General features: G+C 40.1%; 1 protein-coding gene across 4 annotated transcripts in view; it reads right to left on the reverse strand.

The window, feature by feature from the left end:
- Window positions 1-66: 66 nt before the first annotated feature.
- dgkaa (diacylglycerol kinase, alpha a) overlaps window positions 67-15,949 on the reverse strand; it is a 25,251-nt gene continuing 9,368 nt past the window's right edge. For all 4 annotated transcript variants that reach the window (XM_079529810.1, XM_079529811.1, XM_079529812.1 and 1 more), the window contains 21 exons: window positions 15,078-15,210; window positions 14,836-14,910; window positions 13,617-13,666; window positions 13,393-13,467; window positions 12,488-12,604; window positions 9,235-9,352; window positions 8,877-8,965; window positions 7,706-7,825; window positions 7,415-7,513; window positions 5,670-5,756; window positions 5,454-5,527; window positions 5,097-5,171; window positions 4,875-4,960; window positions 4,426-4,515; window positions 3,906-4,066; window positions 3,755-3,819; window positions 3,428-3,518; window positions 3,132-3,318; window positions 2,748-2,865; window positions 1,604-1,664; window positions 67-1,247 (listed from right to left, as the gene is read on the reverse strand). In XM_079529810.1, the coding sequence (XP_079385936.1) occupies window positions 1,164-1,247; window positions 1,604-1,664; window positions 2,748-2,865; window positions 3,132-3,318; window positions 3,428-3,518; window positions 3,755-3,819; window positions 3,906-4,066; window positions 4,426-4,515; window positions 4,875-4,960; window positions 5,097-5,171; window positions 5,454-5,527; window positions 5,670-5,756; window positions 7,415-7,513; window positions 7,706-7,825; window positions 8,877-8,965; window positions 9,235-9,352; window positions 12,488-12,604; window positions 13,393-13,467; window positions 13,617-13,666; window positions 14,836-14,910; window positions 15,078-15,210 (2,055 nt within the window). In that variant the 3' untranslated portion in view covers window positions 67-1,163. The remainder of the gene's footprint in view (window positions 1,248-1,603; window positions 1,665-2,747; window positions 2,866-3,131; window positions 3,319-3,427; window positions 3,519-3,754; window positions 3,820-3,905; window positions 4,067-4,425; window positions 4,516-4,874; window positions 4,961-5,096; window positions 5,172-5,453; window positions 5,528-5,669; window positions 5,757-7,414; window positions 7,514-7,705; window positions 7,826-8,876; window positions 8,966-9,234; window positions 9,353-12,487; window positions 12,605-13,392; window positions 13,468-13,616; window positions 13,667-14,835; window positions 14,911-15,077; window positions 15,211-15,949) is intronic.

A 15,949-nucleotide genomic window follows, 5' to 3' on the forward strand; every position in this document is an offset into this window, starting at 1 on the left:
GTCAAGTGAATGGCGCCCCCTTGTGATAAAAAATGAACTACAGATGGGAAAAAAGAAACACCAAACAAGATTTCTGGTGATTTATTAAATCTTGTCAGTCACTCACAGTGTGTAATATTTAACATGACCATATTTTTCAGGATTTCTTGAAATGATATGACTGATAAAGCATATAAATAAGGACTATGCAAAAGTTGTAAACTGCTTTAAGACAATTATTTTCAACATCAAATTATTATGACTTAAATTAAGAGTGAGCATTTCTCCATTTTCCAAATAAAATGTTTCAGGACAGTCAGAATGGCTTTGAAAGGATTTTCAGCTCACATCCACAAAGCCAACAGTAGTCTTCTTACTACTGTATCTGCACCATAATTTGTTAAAGAATGTTATTCTCTGGTAGGCTACGAATCACCACTCATTATCATATTCATGTCCCCTGACACCCTTTTAAGCATTAAATGCTTAAAACTTCATAAAATGTTTATGAAAACAAAGCGGTAGAAATATCATTATCTGAAACAGCCTACAGATTTAATGTTCTTAAAGTAGAATTCTAATTCAATATTGAATGCACAGCTGGCCTCTTGAACGCCAAAACATTTTCAAAACATAATATCCACATCATAAAAGCAATTCTTTACAGCAGTGTCACACCTTCTGACAAAGGCATAACAATAAAATCATAAAGCCTCATTCAGCTGAGAAGCTTAATTTATACTCCATAGCGCAACAGCGTCTCTTTCTCAAAATAACAGATTTTCAACTAACAATGCATATTACATGCAGAGTATAAATGACTACTTCAGGCAGTTCTATAGACTAGCAGTGTAGTTTTTGGCTTTGCATTCAAACAGGAGGCAATAGTGAACATTGATCAATATATCAAGCGACTTTGGTCAAAATAACTGTAAACATAAGTATAACTACTAAATGCCTTAATTTACAAAATAGATTATGTTAATTAATAGATCATGCTTCAATGATGCATTACACATACTGTATGTAGTTCTCTTCGAGAAGTTATCCATACTTTTCCTATACTGAAATGCATTTTCTCCCCCTAAAACATACACATTCAAACAAAATTTTACAAAACAAAAGCATTTCAGTCCTTTAGCAAATATACAATAAGTAAAATAACTGTCATAGTGCATAACATTTTATTTGTAGTTGAAAAAGCCACCCTGCGGCTTGACCTGCGGAGCCATCAGCATGCTGGCTTGATTCTTGTGCGTGATGTGAATCTGCGGAGATAAACATAAATCATCATATCAATTACCACATTATCCAGTCAAACTACTGCTGTAAAACAGACAGATTCAGATTGAGATCTGTATATGATCAACATTCTTGAACATAAATGTAGGCCATTTTCGCTTGGTCACATGGCAGTGTCGCATGACAAAAATAGGCCTACGTTATTTTTAAGTGATAAAAAATGTGATGCAATGTATCACAATTCCCTCTTAAAATCAGTTATCTCCTATGAGCAACACCATTATGCAACAAATTACAATTAGGCCTTATTTATACTATACTGGAGTAAAAATCTGAATGTGAGCATCCATGTTTTAAGTTCCTGTGTTAACTTGTTACTCACCGTGCAGGGAGGCTGCATCCAAGGTTCTCCATCTATCTGCATTGGTAATGGTTTATTTGTCCTGATAAAGTTAACAAGGAAGAGTACACAACAGGATCAAACACTAATTTCCCTAAATGAATGAGAGAAACCAACACACTTGACTACTTAAATTGAAAATGCATAAAATGCCCTTTTTCCATTTGTATGTTCTATAATAGAACATAATTAAATAACTGTGATGCATTTCAGCATCTAGCCTTCTTCTTTGTTACCATACCCTCTACAAAGAGCACCATCTTTTTTGTTTCAATGAATAAGTCTAATTTATACCCTATGTCCCTTCTGATGATAATTCTTTTAGATAAGCTTAAAGATAACTAACATGATGATGATGGAGTATAAATTCAGCTTTAGTTTCTGTTATGGAATGTCTGTACTGGTGATATGCAAGATTCATATTACACTGTGAGTAAAAGCACACATGTTTTAGTGACTAGTAGATTCATAACTGTCTCGCTTGAAATGCTATATTAAGAATGAAGAAACATGATGACACGTACAGTATATCTGGAGTTCTGGACGTGTCACAATTGGCACCTTTTTGACTGGGGTTCAACTGGTTCAGTTCTTTTCCCCCACAAATGAATTGGTTCAGAATCAGAACCATAAAAGTTGGTTCAGAACTGGAACCAAAAAATGGCAGCCGGTTCCGTGAAAGCACCAAGGTTCCAATGATCTAGAACGGAACCAGTTCTAGAACCAAAGTTATTTTGGTGGAAAAGGGGCCAATGACCAGCCAATGACACTTGTGTCTAAAGGTCTTTGATAGTGTGATTCAAACAGAGATATGAGAACAGACTGGACATATTAGGACTGTAACACGAATTCTGATGATGGAGGCAGAATGCCCACCACATTTCAAAAAGCTTTCCTGTTCCATGGACCTTTATTACACTAACTTCCCTCTTATGCAATTGAAATGTGATCCCATTTGGCAAAATAAAATCCTTTATTCCTTTTTTGCATGATTATTGTTATGTTAAGTGGCACCTAGGGGTCATCTTTAGCTCTCACTCACAGTCACCTACGAGCTGTGAACACGGTTTAAGGGTCCAGCTATTGACCCTGCAAGCCTGGGCATGTCCATGTGCTCATAGCTTACCTAATGGTGATTTGGGATGTCTGTGCCAGCCTCACAGCACTTTTGAGGCCTGTATATATCTGTCCCATTTCCATGGCTCCTTCAAGCCCAACCACCTCTACTCGACGGTCGCTGACATCTGGCAAAACAAGGCGATTATACTGAAGCCAATGCAACCTTTTTTGTTCAAGAAGAACATATTTAGATGCTGAAATTCATGTCAGATCATAGAACACAGAGGAAATGTCAGTTAAAAAAAACATAGGCCTATAACCTGAGTTTACAACCATAGTCAGTATACAGCATTATACATTACTGCATGTAAAATGAAGATATTTTGAATAATCTCACATGCGCCCTCTTCTGGACTACACCAGTATAGTTAGTTAAGATATAGCACACTACCTTGTGAGGTAACTTTCAGAGTCTCTCGTTCCACAATCACCTCATCCTCTTCTTGACTCATTGAGCTCTTAGTGTCCACTTTCCTGGTCTCGCCCCACAGGTTTGAGCCACCATGCATGCTGGGAATGTTCAGGACAGCAACCCCCTCTAGAGAGAGGCCACTGAGATCCAGTGGTTTACCACAGCACTATATGCACACAGCAACACAGCAGAATATCATAGGTGTTGGACTTTAATATTAAGAGTTAACTCTCCAGAGTGTAAGAGAACAGAAATGTTTTCATTCAGTGACAGACCTCAATCGTTAGACACTCGTTCAGCTTCTTGCAGGAAGCCCAGATGGTTTCTGAAGTAGCAAATTCAAAATACCACATCTTGTTCTTCATTCTGGAGCCATAAAGAGTGTAATAATAGTATATGTGTTAGAGGTATTTTATCGAAACCAAAATGAGTGCTATGAGACGTTGCTGGTTCTGTGTTCACAAACTCACATACAGGCATAGTGTCAAACTCAAAAAGAAAATGTTCAACAAAACAGAAATATCATGAACATCAATGAGATTTGAGAGACAACAGTTCTAATTCTTTGTTAGGTATTAGGTTCCACAATCCAGGACACGTACCTAGTATTAAACTTTTGTGGATGTTTCTCCCTCATTGTATGAAACCGATGTGCAATGGAGGCATCCTGTCAATGCATAGAAATATACACATAAGGCCAAAGATTGAAGTGTGTGTTTTGCCTAATTAATTTACTCTGTCATTTTAACTTACCACTCCGATAGAAAAGTAGTTATTGATGATTTCATATGGTACAGGGTCACCCTTCTCATGGTCCTCATCTATGATGACCTGTACACTCCAGCGGTCCATAAGCACTTGGGTGCTACCTTCTAGATCTTTAAGGATTCGACTCAAATCCACACCATCATATCCTACACAGCAGAAAAACCACAAGAACACAAACGTGAGTTACAACAAAAAAGTACCGTTCCTGAAGAAACAGTGTGGGCTCACTGTGTCGGTAGGATTAGTGTGCTTGCCTTAGCGAGCCCACAAGGATCCAAGCGGTCCCAACCAAGCCAGGTCATCTTTCTCTATGTTCTGGTTCATCATTAAGTCATTCAGTCACACAGCATACCATAATGGCCATACCAGACAGACACAGCTACAGTGTGTCATTGGCAACATACACAGGATCAGAACAGGTGCCGGAAAGTGATCTGTTGTTGTTTTGTTTTGTTTTTTGTCAATGTGCAGAAATAAGGAAAAGAATACCACCACAAATTCTCACCTCCTCCCCATCGCAGACATCGTGCCAGATCGTTTCCTGTGCCAAGAGGCAGCACAGCTACAGGTGGCCGCACCAGAAGATTGGCTTTGTCTGATTTCAAGAAGGGAGAAGTTGTTAACATAAATTATTTTCATCCAATAACGGCGGTGTTCGGTGCCCCTCTAGAGGGAATGAATACAAATACCAACTCATCAGGCTTAAGCTATAGCGTTTTCCTCTTTACTTGCCAGACGCCTGATACTATTTAATTGGAAAAAGGCAGCGCCGCCATCTCACAAACGCTGGGTGGAGGATGTTATGTCACATCTCAAACTCAACGAACTTAAATATACAATCAGGTGCTCCACTCAGAAATATACCAGAGTCTGGCAACCGTTTCTAACCTACTTTGCGGTAGTATTTTCTACTTAGCCATTGGTGTTAGGTTACCTGAAATCCACTCTTCTTACCTATTGCATCAAGAATCCAGCCCACTGTACCATCTCCCCCACAGACCAAGATCCTGTAATCCTGCATATTTCTGAAGAAACTCAGACTGAAAGAAAGGTGAAAAAACCAAACTGGTCTAAAATAGACTGATAAACAGTTCTTTTCAAAAAGGAATTACAAATGGCAGTGGTAACCGATCAACAGCACAAAACTACAAGTGCTCCTACAGTACACTGTCTTACCCTGGTGCAGGGCCACCATTTGAGAGGTTGTACACTTGCCGTGGATTCAGCAAATACTGAAATTTACGCAGCACTCTGAAATACAAAAAATCACACCCGTGTGAAGTGAGGGGCTCTAATATATTAAAGTCTTTCTCATGTTGATTAGGTGATGTAAAACAAACGGTGCCAACACAAACATTAAACGCCATTAACAATAAAGAGACAATATGACGTAAACAACACATTAAACCTGTGTATAGGAGGGGCTAGCGGCCCTCAAAAATAAGGCCTATATTATAGATAAACACACATACATACAGTATACAGTGAGTGTGTATATATAATTATACCGTTTTATTGAATACATTGGCTCACCTTTCTCCCTGTTTGCCTCCACTTTTAGGGTTCACAAATACTAGAAGCGGATGAGTGTTTGGTACAGGATTAATCTGTCGAGTAATAGATGAATATTACTATATTAGGACATTGGTTTACATTGGGAATGTAGGCCGGTCCAATGTAAATATAAATATCCATGCTGCATTGTATAGAATGGCGTGATTGGTAGAAATATAATGCACAGCACAGTACCTGAAGTACTTGTCCATCAGGGGTGGTGTTGATGTCACTGTCCTCTGCTGAACTGGAGCATCCATTCTTCAGGTTGTTTTGTCTCTCCTTCAGGGAAACAAAGAGAACCTTTTCGACACCAGGAAGCAAAGAATCACAAATGATATGTGCTGTTGGCAGTTCCTGCTATTTACTTTGAAGGGTGTACTACGTGGTTGCTTGGTGGTACTAGTACTGGGGCATTGCTAGGTGCTTGCAGCTTACTATTCCGAATTAATCACTGTATCTGGTAATTTGCACACACACACACACACACACACACACACACACACACACACACACACACACACACACACACACACACACACACACACACACACACACACACACACACAGTCATGTTATCTGTAGTTGAGAGAGATAACTAACCACCTAACTTCAAATTAAGTTTCCTTTGTTGTAACAATGACAGTATACCACCATCTAACATTTCTCATCCCAATGTTTCAAAAATGCCAATCAGAGAGATGCCGAGTGTATAATTGCACAATGGAGGAACCCATAGGGAACCCCTACCTCCCAGCTTACTTAACATTACTCTATTTATTTCTGTGGGGACATTTAATTTAAAACCTAATACAAAATCAGTGGAGGGTGCCAAATGAAAGTGCAAAAGATAAAACTCTGTCTGGTCTCCCCTCTTTGTTAAGGCCCCTGAGCCAGCCTTAACAAAAGACAAAGACAAATACAATACCAAATCCAAACTGTCTTAAATTAAGATGGTTTGGTATTGTATTTGTCTTTGCCATTATTGGATTATATTAATCAATTATTCGTCATTATTGATTCTGAATTGAATTTTAATTCACACATTAATTTACCATGTTACCTTTTTTCACCTTAGAAATATTGCACGAATCAGAGCCTATCTGTCATTAGACGATGCAAAAATGCTGATCCACACCTTTGTTTTTTTCTCGGCTTGATTACTGCAATGCAAAACAACTGACAGATTACAACTTGTCCAAAATGCGGCAGCCAGAGTTTTGACTAAAACTAAGATGAGAGAACATTACTCCAGTTTTAGCTTCACTGCATTGGCTTCCGGTTGTTTATAGGATTATTTAAAAATGATTTTACTTGTTTATAAAGCTCTCAATGGTCTCGCACCTTCCTACCTACATGACCCAACCGCCCCCTCAGGTTTGTGCCCAAAAGAATGGTAACTAAAAAACACGGTGAAGCAGCTTTCTGCTTCTACGGGCCAACGGCATGGAACAATCTCCCACTATACCTTCGACAGGCAGCCTCTGTAGATATTTTTAAAGCACAGCTCAAGACCTACTTCTACACTCTTGCTTTTAGTTGATCTTTTCCTTGTTATTCATGTCCTCATTGTATTGCATTACTGCTATTATTTTAATGTTTTATGCCTTGCTTTTCTTTTCTTTTCCTTTTTCTCCATTGCTCTGTAAAGCACTTTGAGCTGCATTTCATGTCATGAAAGGTGCTATACAAATAAAGTTGTATTATTATTATTATTATTTTTAATTATTATTATTATTATTATTATTATTATTATTATTATTATTATTATTATTATTATTATTATTATTATTATTATTATTATTATCCTTAGTGTTAATTTAACTCTGCCGAGTCCATTTGGTTCCATTTCTATAAAATGAACACTGAGGATTAGACTGTGTATGTTCTGGTGCTGCTGTAGACATACTGTGTCCTTCCTCCAGGTTGTGACTCTCTACCTTGACAACAGGGTATATTGCCCAGGGTGGCAGGATATGGTCTCTGAGAAATCCACAGGTACACTGTGATGGTTCCAGGTCTGCACACTCATCATGGCGCTGGAACAGCAACGACATTACATTCAGAGGGACTCACAATGATGGGAAAATACGGCAAAGTCATATCCGAGAACCTCAAAACTCCATCTCAAAGCTGCAGAATAATTCAAAATGTCAACTAGACAAAAAAATAAAATGGTCATAAATGTCAGAACGGGGAACGTTCTGCCAAGCATAATGATTCATGCTCACCATGGTGTGGCACCAGACGCAGTGCTTGCCCGTTAAGCCCTGGTAACTCTTAATCTTCTTCTGGCACTTATCACATTTTCCAGAGTCACAGTTCCCACTCACCCAGTCGTGTGCTGCTATCTGAAAGCAGTGGTGGACAGTAACTAAGTACATTTACTTGAGCACATTTTCTGAGTATCTGTACTTTATTTACTGTGGGTATTTGTGTTTTTGGATACTTAAAGGACCACTTCACCACTTTTCAACCTATCTTCATATAATAGGTCCTCACTAATAATCATGATAAAATGGCACGATTTTTTTCTACTCAGTCTGTGTCTCATAGGAGGGCTGTGGGCAGTTTAGAAACCGTCTTCCAGTGACATCATCATTAGGCAGATTATTTTTTAAACAAGATTTTTTTTACAAAAATGTTTAGATTTTCATTATCGTCAGAACGATGGCTTCCATTTTCGCATTGCAACTTTTCAGGACTAGAAAGCCTGCAGTTTTTATTAGCTTGTATTCCCCATCGATGATGTCACTGGAAGACGGTTTCTGAACTGCCCACAGCCCTCCTATGAGACACAGACCGAGTAGAAAAAAATTGCGACATTTTTTAATGAGGGCCTATTATATGAAGATAGGTTGAAAAGTGGTGAAGTGGTCCTTTAAGTTACAGTATTTCTTTCACTCCACTATATACATTTCAAAGAAAAAATATGTTCATGTTCGACCAAGTGTGATGCTTGCACAGAGTGACCGAGTTGAAATGAGGGCATGGGGAGGGGGGATTCTAATGTGAATATGGTCAATAGACAGCAGCCATTTTGACATGAAAAGATAGGATAAGAACAGGTGTTTAACAAATATACTAATTAAGATTCCAGTCAGGTCTCTGATTCATGTAAAAAGTGTCAGACTCGGGGTGCTGCTATTGTTCATGCTTTTCACTGGAAAGGCTCTACTACAATAAATGTAACTGAGCCAATCCCGTAAAGTCGGCCATACCAGCCCTGACAAAAAAGGATAGTCATTTTGTATTTTAAAACAAAATGCCAGATGCCATAAATTAGTATCACTATCATTGTTTATCCTGCTATTTCATGTCCATATGGTTGCCATGAAAAATGTCTATTGAGTTGACTGTTTATATCAGTGTAAATGTTGACAGGGCATGCATCGTACGTACCCCTGTTTCTTTCTTTGACTTGACATAGGTCCTGGTGCAGGGGGCAGGGTTGCTGTTGGCACAGCGTCCATGGACTGTGTATTTGCAACCTGAATAAGGAAACACATCAGAATCACAATCTGTTTATTGCTATTATGTTCACATAATTATGAAGAACTTGACTTGATGAAACTGTAACAAAAAATACACCGTAAATTCAATAAACACTGAAGATTTTACTGTAGCTAAACACTATGATGTTAAATTGAATTAATAAATACATTCAAAGTGTACTAATGACTATATGCAGTTCCTTAGTGATGCTTGTGTTTTTTTCTAGTACAGAATCGCCCCCTGCTGGTGCAGTTGAGGTACTGACATGAGCAGCACAGCCCCTGTTTCCTCAGTCCAAGGAGCATGCTGTGGCACACGTTGCAGTAAACTGGCTTGTTGAAATGCTTCATCCTCCAGAGGTGCTGACCATCCCGTTGAGTCATCTGTGAGATAAGTAACGCATACGCATTTCATTATTATTATTATTATATTATTATTATATCAGGTGTTTGGGTTGGGTTTGACATGATGTAGGTCTGACTCTACATGATGCACACGCGCACACGTTGCACACGCGCACACGCACGCACGGACGCACGGTATGCTTGATCAACAATATAATGCTTAATTTGGCAAATTTATAAAACTAGAGCCACCGCACGGATCTCACACGCCTCATATGCCCATATATTGAGATCCCTGAAGGCAGAATCTGGCAGACCCTCCCTTAAAACAATTTTACTAAATTATGTTCTTATTATTCACCCTTTATTTAAACAGGTAATCTAAATGAGACCTTGAGGTCTCATTCTCAAGAGAGGCCTTTGAAATATACAGTAGTCTCAATCAATGAATCACGTTGTAGTTTATAAGTAGATGCTAAATATTATTTTGAGTCATCATTTGCAGCAATGACCAGTATATCAGTGTCAAACCATCCAAAGCATGGGCAAGGTTCAAGGTTGTACTTTATTGTTACATCTTTGTACAGGTACATAGATACAACTTTGCCTGTTTAAACAAGGACTTAACATGAACATTTATAGCACATCTCACTTTCTTTCTTTTTTTCTATCCAACGATTTTTGTAAACCTTTTTTTTTACCCAGTGTCAATTGTCTAATGTAATCCTGGGCGCTACACTCCTTCTGCCAACCTGGGGAGAGCAACGGACTGACCGTATGCTTCCTTCAATGCATGAGTAATCCAAGACGCTTCTTTTTCACCTGACAGAGGGGAGTTTTCCCGGCTGGCCAGGGGGGAAGCAGTTTAGAGACCAGAATTACTGCATGTTTTTTGTGAGGGTACCTACCCCAGAGGACACAGGGAGAACATGCAAACTCCACACAGAAAGGCCCTTTTGCCAACCCCACCTAGGGTATGGGCATTGATGATGCGGAGGAGAGAACACGCCCCCAGCATCCCCAGCGGGAATCGAACCCAGGAGTCGGGACCTTCTAATCTAGCACATCTCACTTTCCCCATAGACCTTAACTGCATTACACAAAGCCTTTTATAAAGCTACTGTATTACGCTGTCCCCACAGCCTGCATTTTCACACCCACTCACTTCTACGCCTAGCTTAATGACACATCTGAGGACATTTAACTCATCAGATCATCATACATTATTACACCACCATGCATTCGTTTTTAAATTCACCATGACTAATCTCAAATACTAGCACAAGATTATACGCTTTTATTGGCTCTAATGATATACCAGCCTGTGCTCTCTGAGACATGGCTATTTATTTCCCTGTCTAGCACCAGTTTGAATCACGAAGCATCAAAGTGTCAGTTATTACATGAGGCAAGGAGAATAAGCCCTATAGCAGGGCTGAATATATGAAACCCAGGTCCCAGACTCCCAGGTATTCTCAGACGGAAGACAGAAATCATAGAAGTCAGTTTATAGTCAGTCCTTATAGTTTACACAAACTTAGTGCACAAACTTACCTTCAAAACTGTGTTTTTGACCCCATTTTTTTTGCCGAAACCCTCTTCAAATACTATATTATATAAGAAAATACATTTAATTTAATAGATCCTGTGCACTGTATTGTAAACTACATGGCCTGCCTCCAAGCAGGGCCGTGCAAATACTTTTGGGAGGGCAGGTGGCCTAATGTACCCCCCTCTCCCCAAAAATAGCCTATTCATGGAGGACAGTAGCAAATTTAGAAACCAGAGAAGCTAACCAATCTAGACACAATCCATGAAAGTGTACATGCTCATTAGATAGTATATATTACTAATATTAGTTAAACATATGGTTGATAATGATGAATAGATAAGCTTCACATTTGAAGTGGATTAACCTATTAAAAAGTCTATCCACAGAAAAATATCACACATTTGGTTTTGATATGCATGTGGTCGCCATGTCCTAAAAGCAGACTTCACACCCACACGTCTCAGAAAAGCTGAGGAGGGCCTGAGGCTATTTCCTGCTGCTGTGCATTATTAAAAGTCTTACATACTTATTTTACTGCATTTTGGATGAGTACCAATCCTACTCCGAATACATTTTAGTTGAGCACACACTTCCCCTGTTTCTTGCAACAAAAAAAGAAACAGACCTATCAAAGGCCAGCCTTTGTATTGAATGAGAGCAGGGCAACTGTGGACCCGCAAGAGATATAAATGAGAGGAAAATAATTATGTGCACATAAAAGGGCACTTTTTCCTATGAAGACAACAGGGCAGATTTTCAGGCATGGGTTGGCCTGCCTGGCTACCAGTTAGTTAGTTAATTAGTTCCTTAGTATGCAGAACGCTGCCACTGATCATCAGGTAGGGGTCTCCTGTCTGTTGCCTGGCTCATAACAGAATTCTACCATCGATTGGATGTACTAGAATTATCTTCAGTTAAACATAGACATAACTGAAGTAATTGTTTTTGGAGGCCAGGAAGAATGATTAAAGTCAGTGCTCAGCTTCAATTGTTTAAAAACCACAAAACATGCCAGAAATCCTTTTGTAGTCACTGTGATACTTGATTTAAAAATACTACTGTCTGATAAAGCATTGGAATGGTTTAGGCCAAAAATACATTTCTGATCAAGATCAGCATTCAGTTTCGATCAGGCGCGTAGCGTGGATCAAATGATTGACTGGGCAAACTAGCATCCCCGGCCGATAGGTGTGAAGTGTGAAGCCCTTGTGGTTACTGCCAAGGGCTGCCAAGGGCTGCCAAAGTAGGCTATCTTTTGTTGTTTTTCTTGTTTTTTCGCCCCCTCTCTTCGAAGTTAGACTGGGCCAGCTCTAAACGGCCCGCGTGGCCCAATGGACCCTACGCCGGTGGTTTCGATACAACCTGCAGCATTCCGTGCAACAACCTTCCAAAAAAACTGCAGGTCTGCTACAACTCTCAATGTGGCCTATTATAGCACCACCATCAGGTCGATTTGAAACATTTTGGGTATGGTAGTTTTTTCCTAGGTCTTTCATGCTGATCAGCCCAGCGGTGTCTGAAATTAGCTGTACACGTGCACGAACAGACAGACACACACGGACGGGGCAACAACATAATCTCCACTTCCCTGTCTTTTGGCCTGGTATGATAATTTGACGTACCTTTAGTCCCAGTAAGACCAGTAAGGGAACATTGTTCATGCCTCCTTCCACCCACTCTTCCAGAGATACTGTGCCGCTGCTGTCAGCATCGATTGCTGTCATCATGTCCTTCAGCACCTGATGGCATGGCAGTGGGTTGTTGGCATCCAATTAACACACACACACACACGTACAGCTCCTAATAACCTTAGATTTGTATTGCAGCAGATGTTCATCATTCATCACTCATCTAGTTGTGGTACAATGAGCGATTCATGTTATTGCCTACAATAGTGGTGTGGACTGGGGACCCCTTGGAACCCCATCAAGGACTGCTGGGGTCCCATGACCCCACTTTGAGCACCACTGTTGCAGGCAATAATATTCGATGAATTGCTCATTGTAACATAACTAGTAGGGAATGAGCGATGATGAATAGCCTACTGCAATACTGCAATACCAATCTAAAAGGTATTTAAGAGCTGTGTGTGTGGGGAAAAAAGCAAAATGAGGAACAGTTTAACTACTTAAATCCTATTTACATACTTTGCTGACCGAAGTCCTCCAGGGGTCTATAGGCCCCCTCCTTTTCCCTATACACCAAACATATTAGCCGAAAATAGCCGCAATACAATGCATTGTGAGCTTGTAGATTGGTTATTTTCCCCAAATGCTCACCCCAGAATAAGTACTATCCCACTGCTTTACATAGGGGTCCTGCATCACCCTGTCTTGGTTCATATCTCAATAAGGTAATCTGTTCATTATCCCTGGACCCTTACATAAACCCTGACAGGGTGAGGCGACAATTATAAAAGCCTCACTGCACACTATCCCTTATATAGCTGAGGGTCATGTGCAGACATTCATTTGTTTGAAACTTTAAAGCAAGCTTTCGTTTATGAATATAGATTACTGGGACTTACCGGCCTGAGCTCTGACACATCCCAGCCAAGGTAATCTGCAGCATGCATCATTTGAGCTATGATCCTGTCCACTTCCTATGAGTTCAGAAGCAAATCAAGGAGCATTGAGTTGGAATTTGAGCTTGTGGGTGAATCACCACAAGATCAATGGTTGTTGTTGTGGTTGTTTTGTTTTTATTGGTGTTGCCAGCAGCATGCAAATAAAGAGATTTCCTATGACTTACAGAGCTGTCAAGGACTCCATTTCCATCTCTGTCATAGAGTTTGAAAGCAACTGGAGAAGAGGAGAGATGGAAAAGAAAGCATTGGAAAGCCGTTTTTTTTCCAATCTGAAATCTGATAGCACCACACACTACAGGATAATCGGAGCGGGGCAGAGCAAATATCAAACATTATTGATGTTGATCGGGCCGATCCCGATCGCGCTTTGAGCGGCCCGATTGAGTCGGGCACCCCCCGAGCGTCAAAAATGCCCGATTATCGGCTAGTGTAAGGCCACTTTAAGGCCACCTTAAGTCAGAGGTTTTCAACCAAGTTTTCAACTGGTGGTCCGTGGACCACTGGTGGTCTGTGAAGGTATTGCATGTGGTCCCTGACCATGCATTTAGTATTTTTTATCGACCACTAGTTGGGAAATGAACTAGTTCATTAAATGACCTGGTGATGTATGATGTCATCAATGTTCGGATGTCAAGAACTTCCACAGAAAGTGAGTTTAAATTTCAAGGGAAAGTGTACCGGATTGACTGGTTGAGTCTATTAGGAAATGTTCCCATATAATCATGCAATCACATGTGTCTGCTATCTATGAGTTTAATATGGAAGGTTAAGAGAACAGAGTAAGGGCAACCATGGGAAAGGAATAGCTCCGGACGACTATATGCCAGTTAAATTAACCACCTCAAATGAACCACCTCAAATTAACAAATTAAACAAAGCCCTTAACTGTCAATATTTAATTTCCGGCTTTCCCCCCCCACACCACGCCCATATCCCCCCACCCAACACAACAGTGGTCCCCAGGTTGATTCTTAGGCCTGACTCACACCTTCGCAACAGATTGATGTATAGCTGATGCATGAGACTTATTGACTGATGCAAGCTCACAATGCATTTCCAATGGGAGTCACATGGTTTGACACAACATTTGTGTTGTATGAGGGGGTGGGGGGCAGTCGAAACACAGCCGAAAGCCGTACAACACAAATGTTGTGTCAAACCATGTGACTTCCATTGGAAATGCATTGGGGCAAGATGTAAACAAACCCTTTCATACATCTAGCATGCATCAATGTTGTATGCTAGATGTAAAGGTGTGAGTCAGGCCTTAGTCAGGGTGGTGGTCCCTGGTTCATAATTAGTTGAAAACCCCTGATCTAAGTCATCAGTCTAATTACTTTGGGGAAAAGCCTGCAGCATGACAGAGAGAAAAGAACAACTCACACTCCAGCTTGTCTCTGGGCTGGCCGTCCTCCAACAGAGAAAAGTAACAAGAGACGTCCTTCAGGAAGACCTCTTCTACAAGGAAGACGAATGCTCCAGTTACCATACCTGCACACCCAGTACTGTACACACATGTTCAGTTGATAAAAAGCCCAATAAATCTAGGTTGTAACTTCATACAGACTCTAATGCTGACTAGGAAGAGAGACAGTGTTCTGCCTATATTTGAAGCATAATCTCACTGGCAGTATCCTCTTCTTGTTCATGCTCAGAGTTGGGAAAGGAGCGGAAGAGCCTCTGGCAGAGATCCACAGGGAAGCCTTCATCTTCTAAATAGGTCTTCAGGAACAGACCAAACCCCTCCTCGTTGATGCACTGGAATTGATCGAGGAGCAAGGAAAATGTACTGTTACTACTCACACAATGCTAATGCATGATTCTGACTTTAAGTGTACACATGCATATACGGTAAGTGGGGCTATTATAGGCGGTTTTGCTTTACTTAGGATAGTAAAGAGACAGGAAATTGAGGGATGAGAATGAGATGGGTAAGGACACAAGACAGGCAACACAAGTCTTAAATCGGAAATGGGCCTGGGATGTTGCAATTATGTGGTCTGAATAACTACCATAATCGCGCTCCATAAGTGGTGCTTTTATAGTTTTATTTCTCCCACAAACTTTTAAATCAAAAGTAAGCCTACTATTCAGGCAATTAAGTAATATGCAACAAAAGGCAAACATCCTCAAAAAGATTTGAGTCTGACATGCTATTTGCATTTGATAATTAGCTCCAGGGATCTCCGATCTAGCAATTAGTACTCCCTGGATAAATAGTGAACCACAAACCCATTTCTTGTTGACTTGTTGTTATTCCATTACCCTCGTCGATAACCTACAAAGCTAACAGTCATAAATAATGTCATTGCAAGACAGTCGAGCCACTGGAAGGCATTGATTGATTGATTGATTGATTGATTGATTGATTGATTGAAAACATTATTAACAGTTTGCAGAATAAGCACACGAAAGTAGATCTGCTTAAGAGGATTACAAACCCAAGAAAGCACTAAGCCTAAGGCTTGTTTCCATTGGTGTCCTACATTTTCAATTA

This window comes from Electrona antarctica, assembly GCF_951216825.1.
Source record: "Electrona antarctica genome assembly, chromosome: 2".
Taxonomy (NCBI): domain Eukaryota; kingdom Metazoa; phylum Chordata; class Actinopteri; order Myctophiformes; family Myctophidae; genus Electrona; species Electrona antarctica.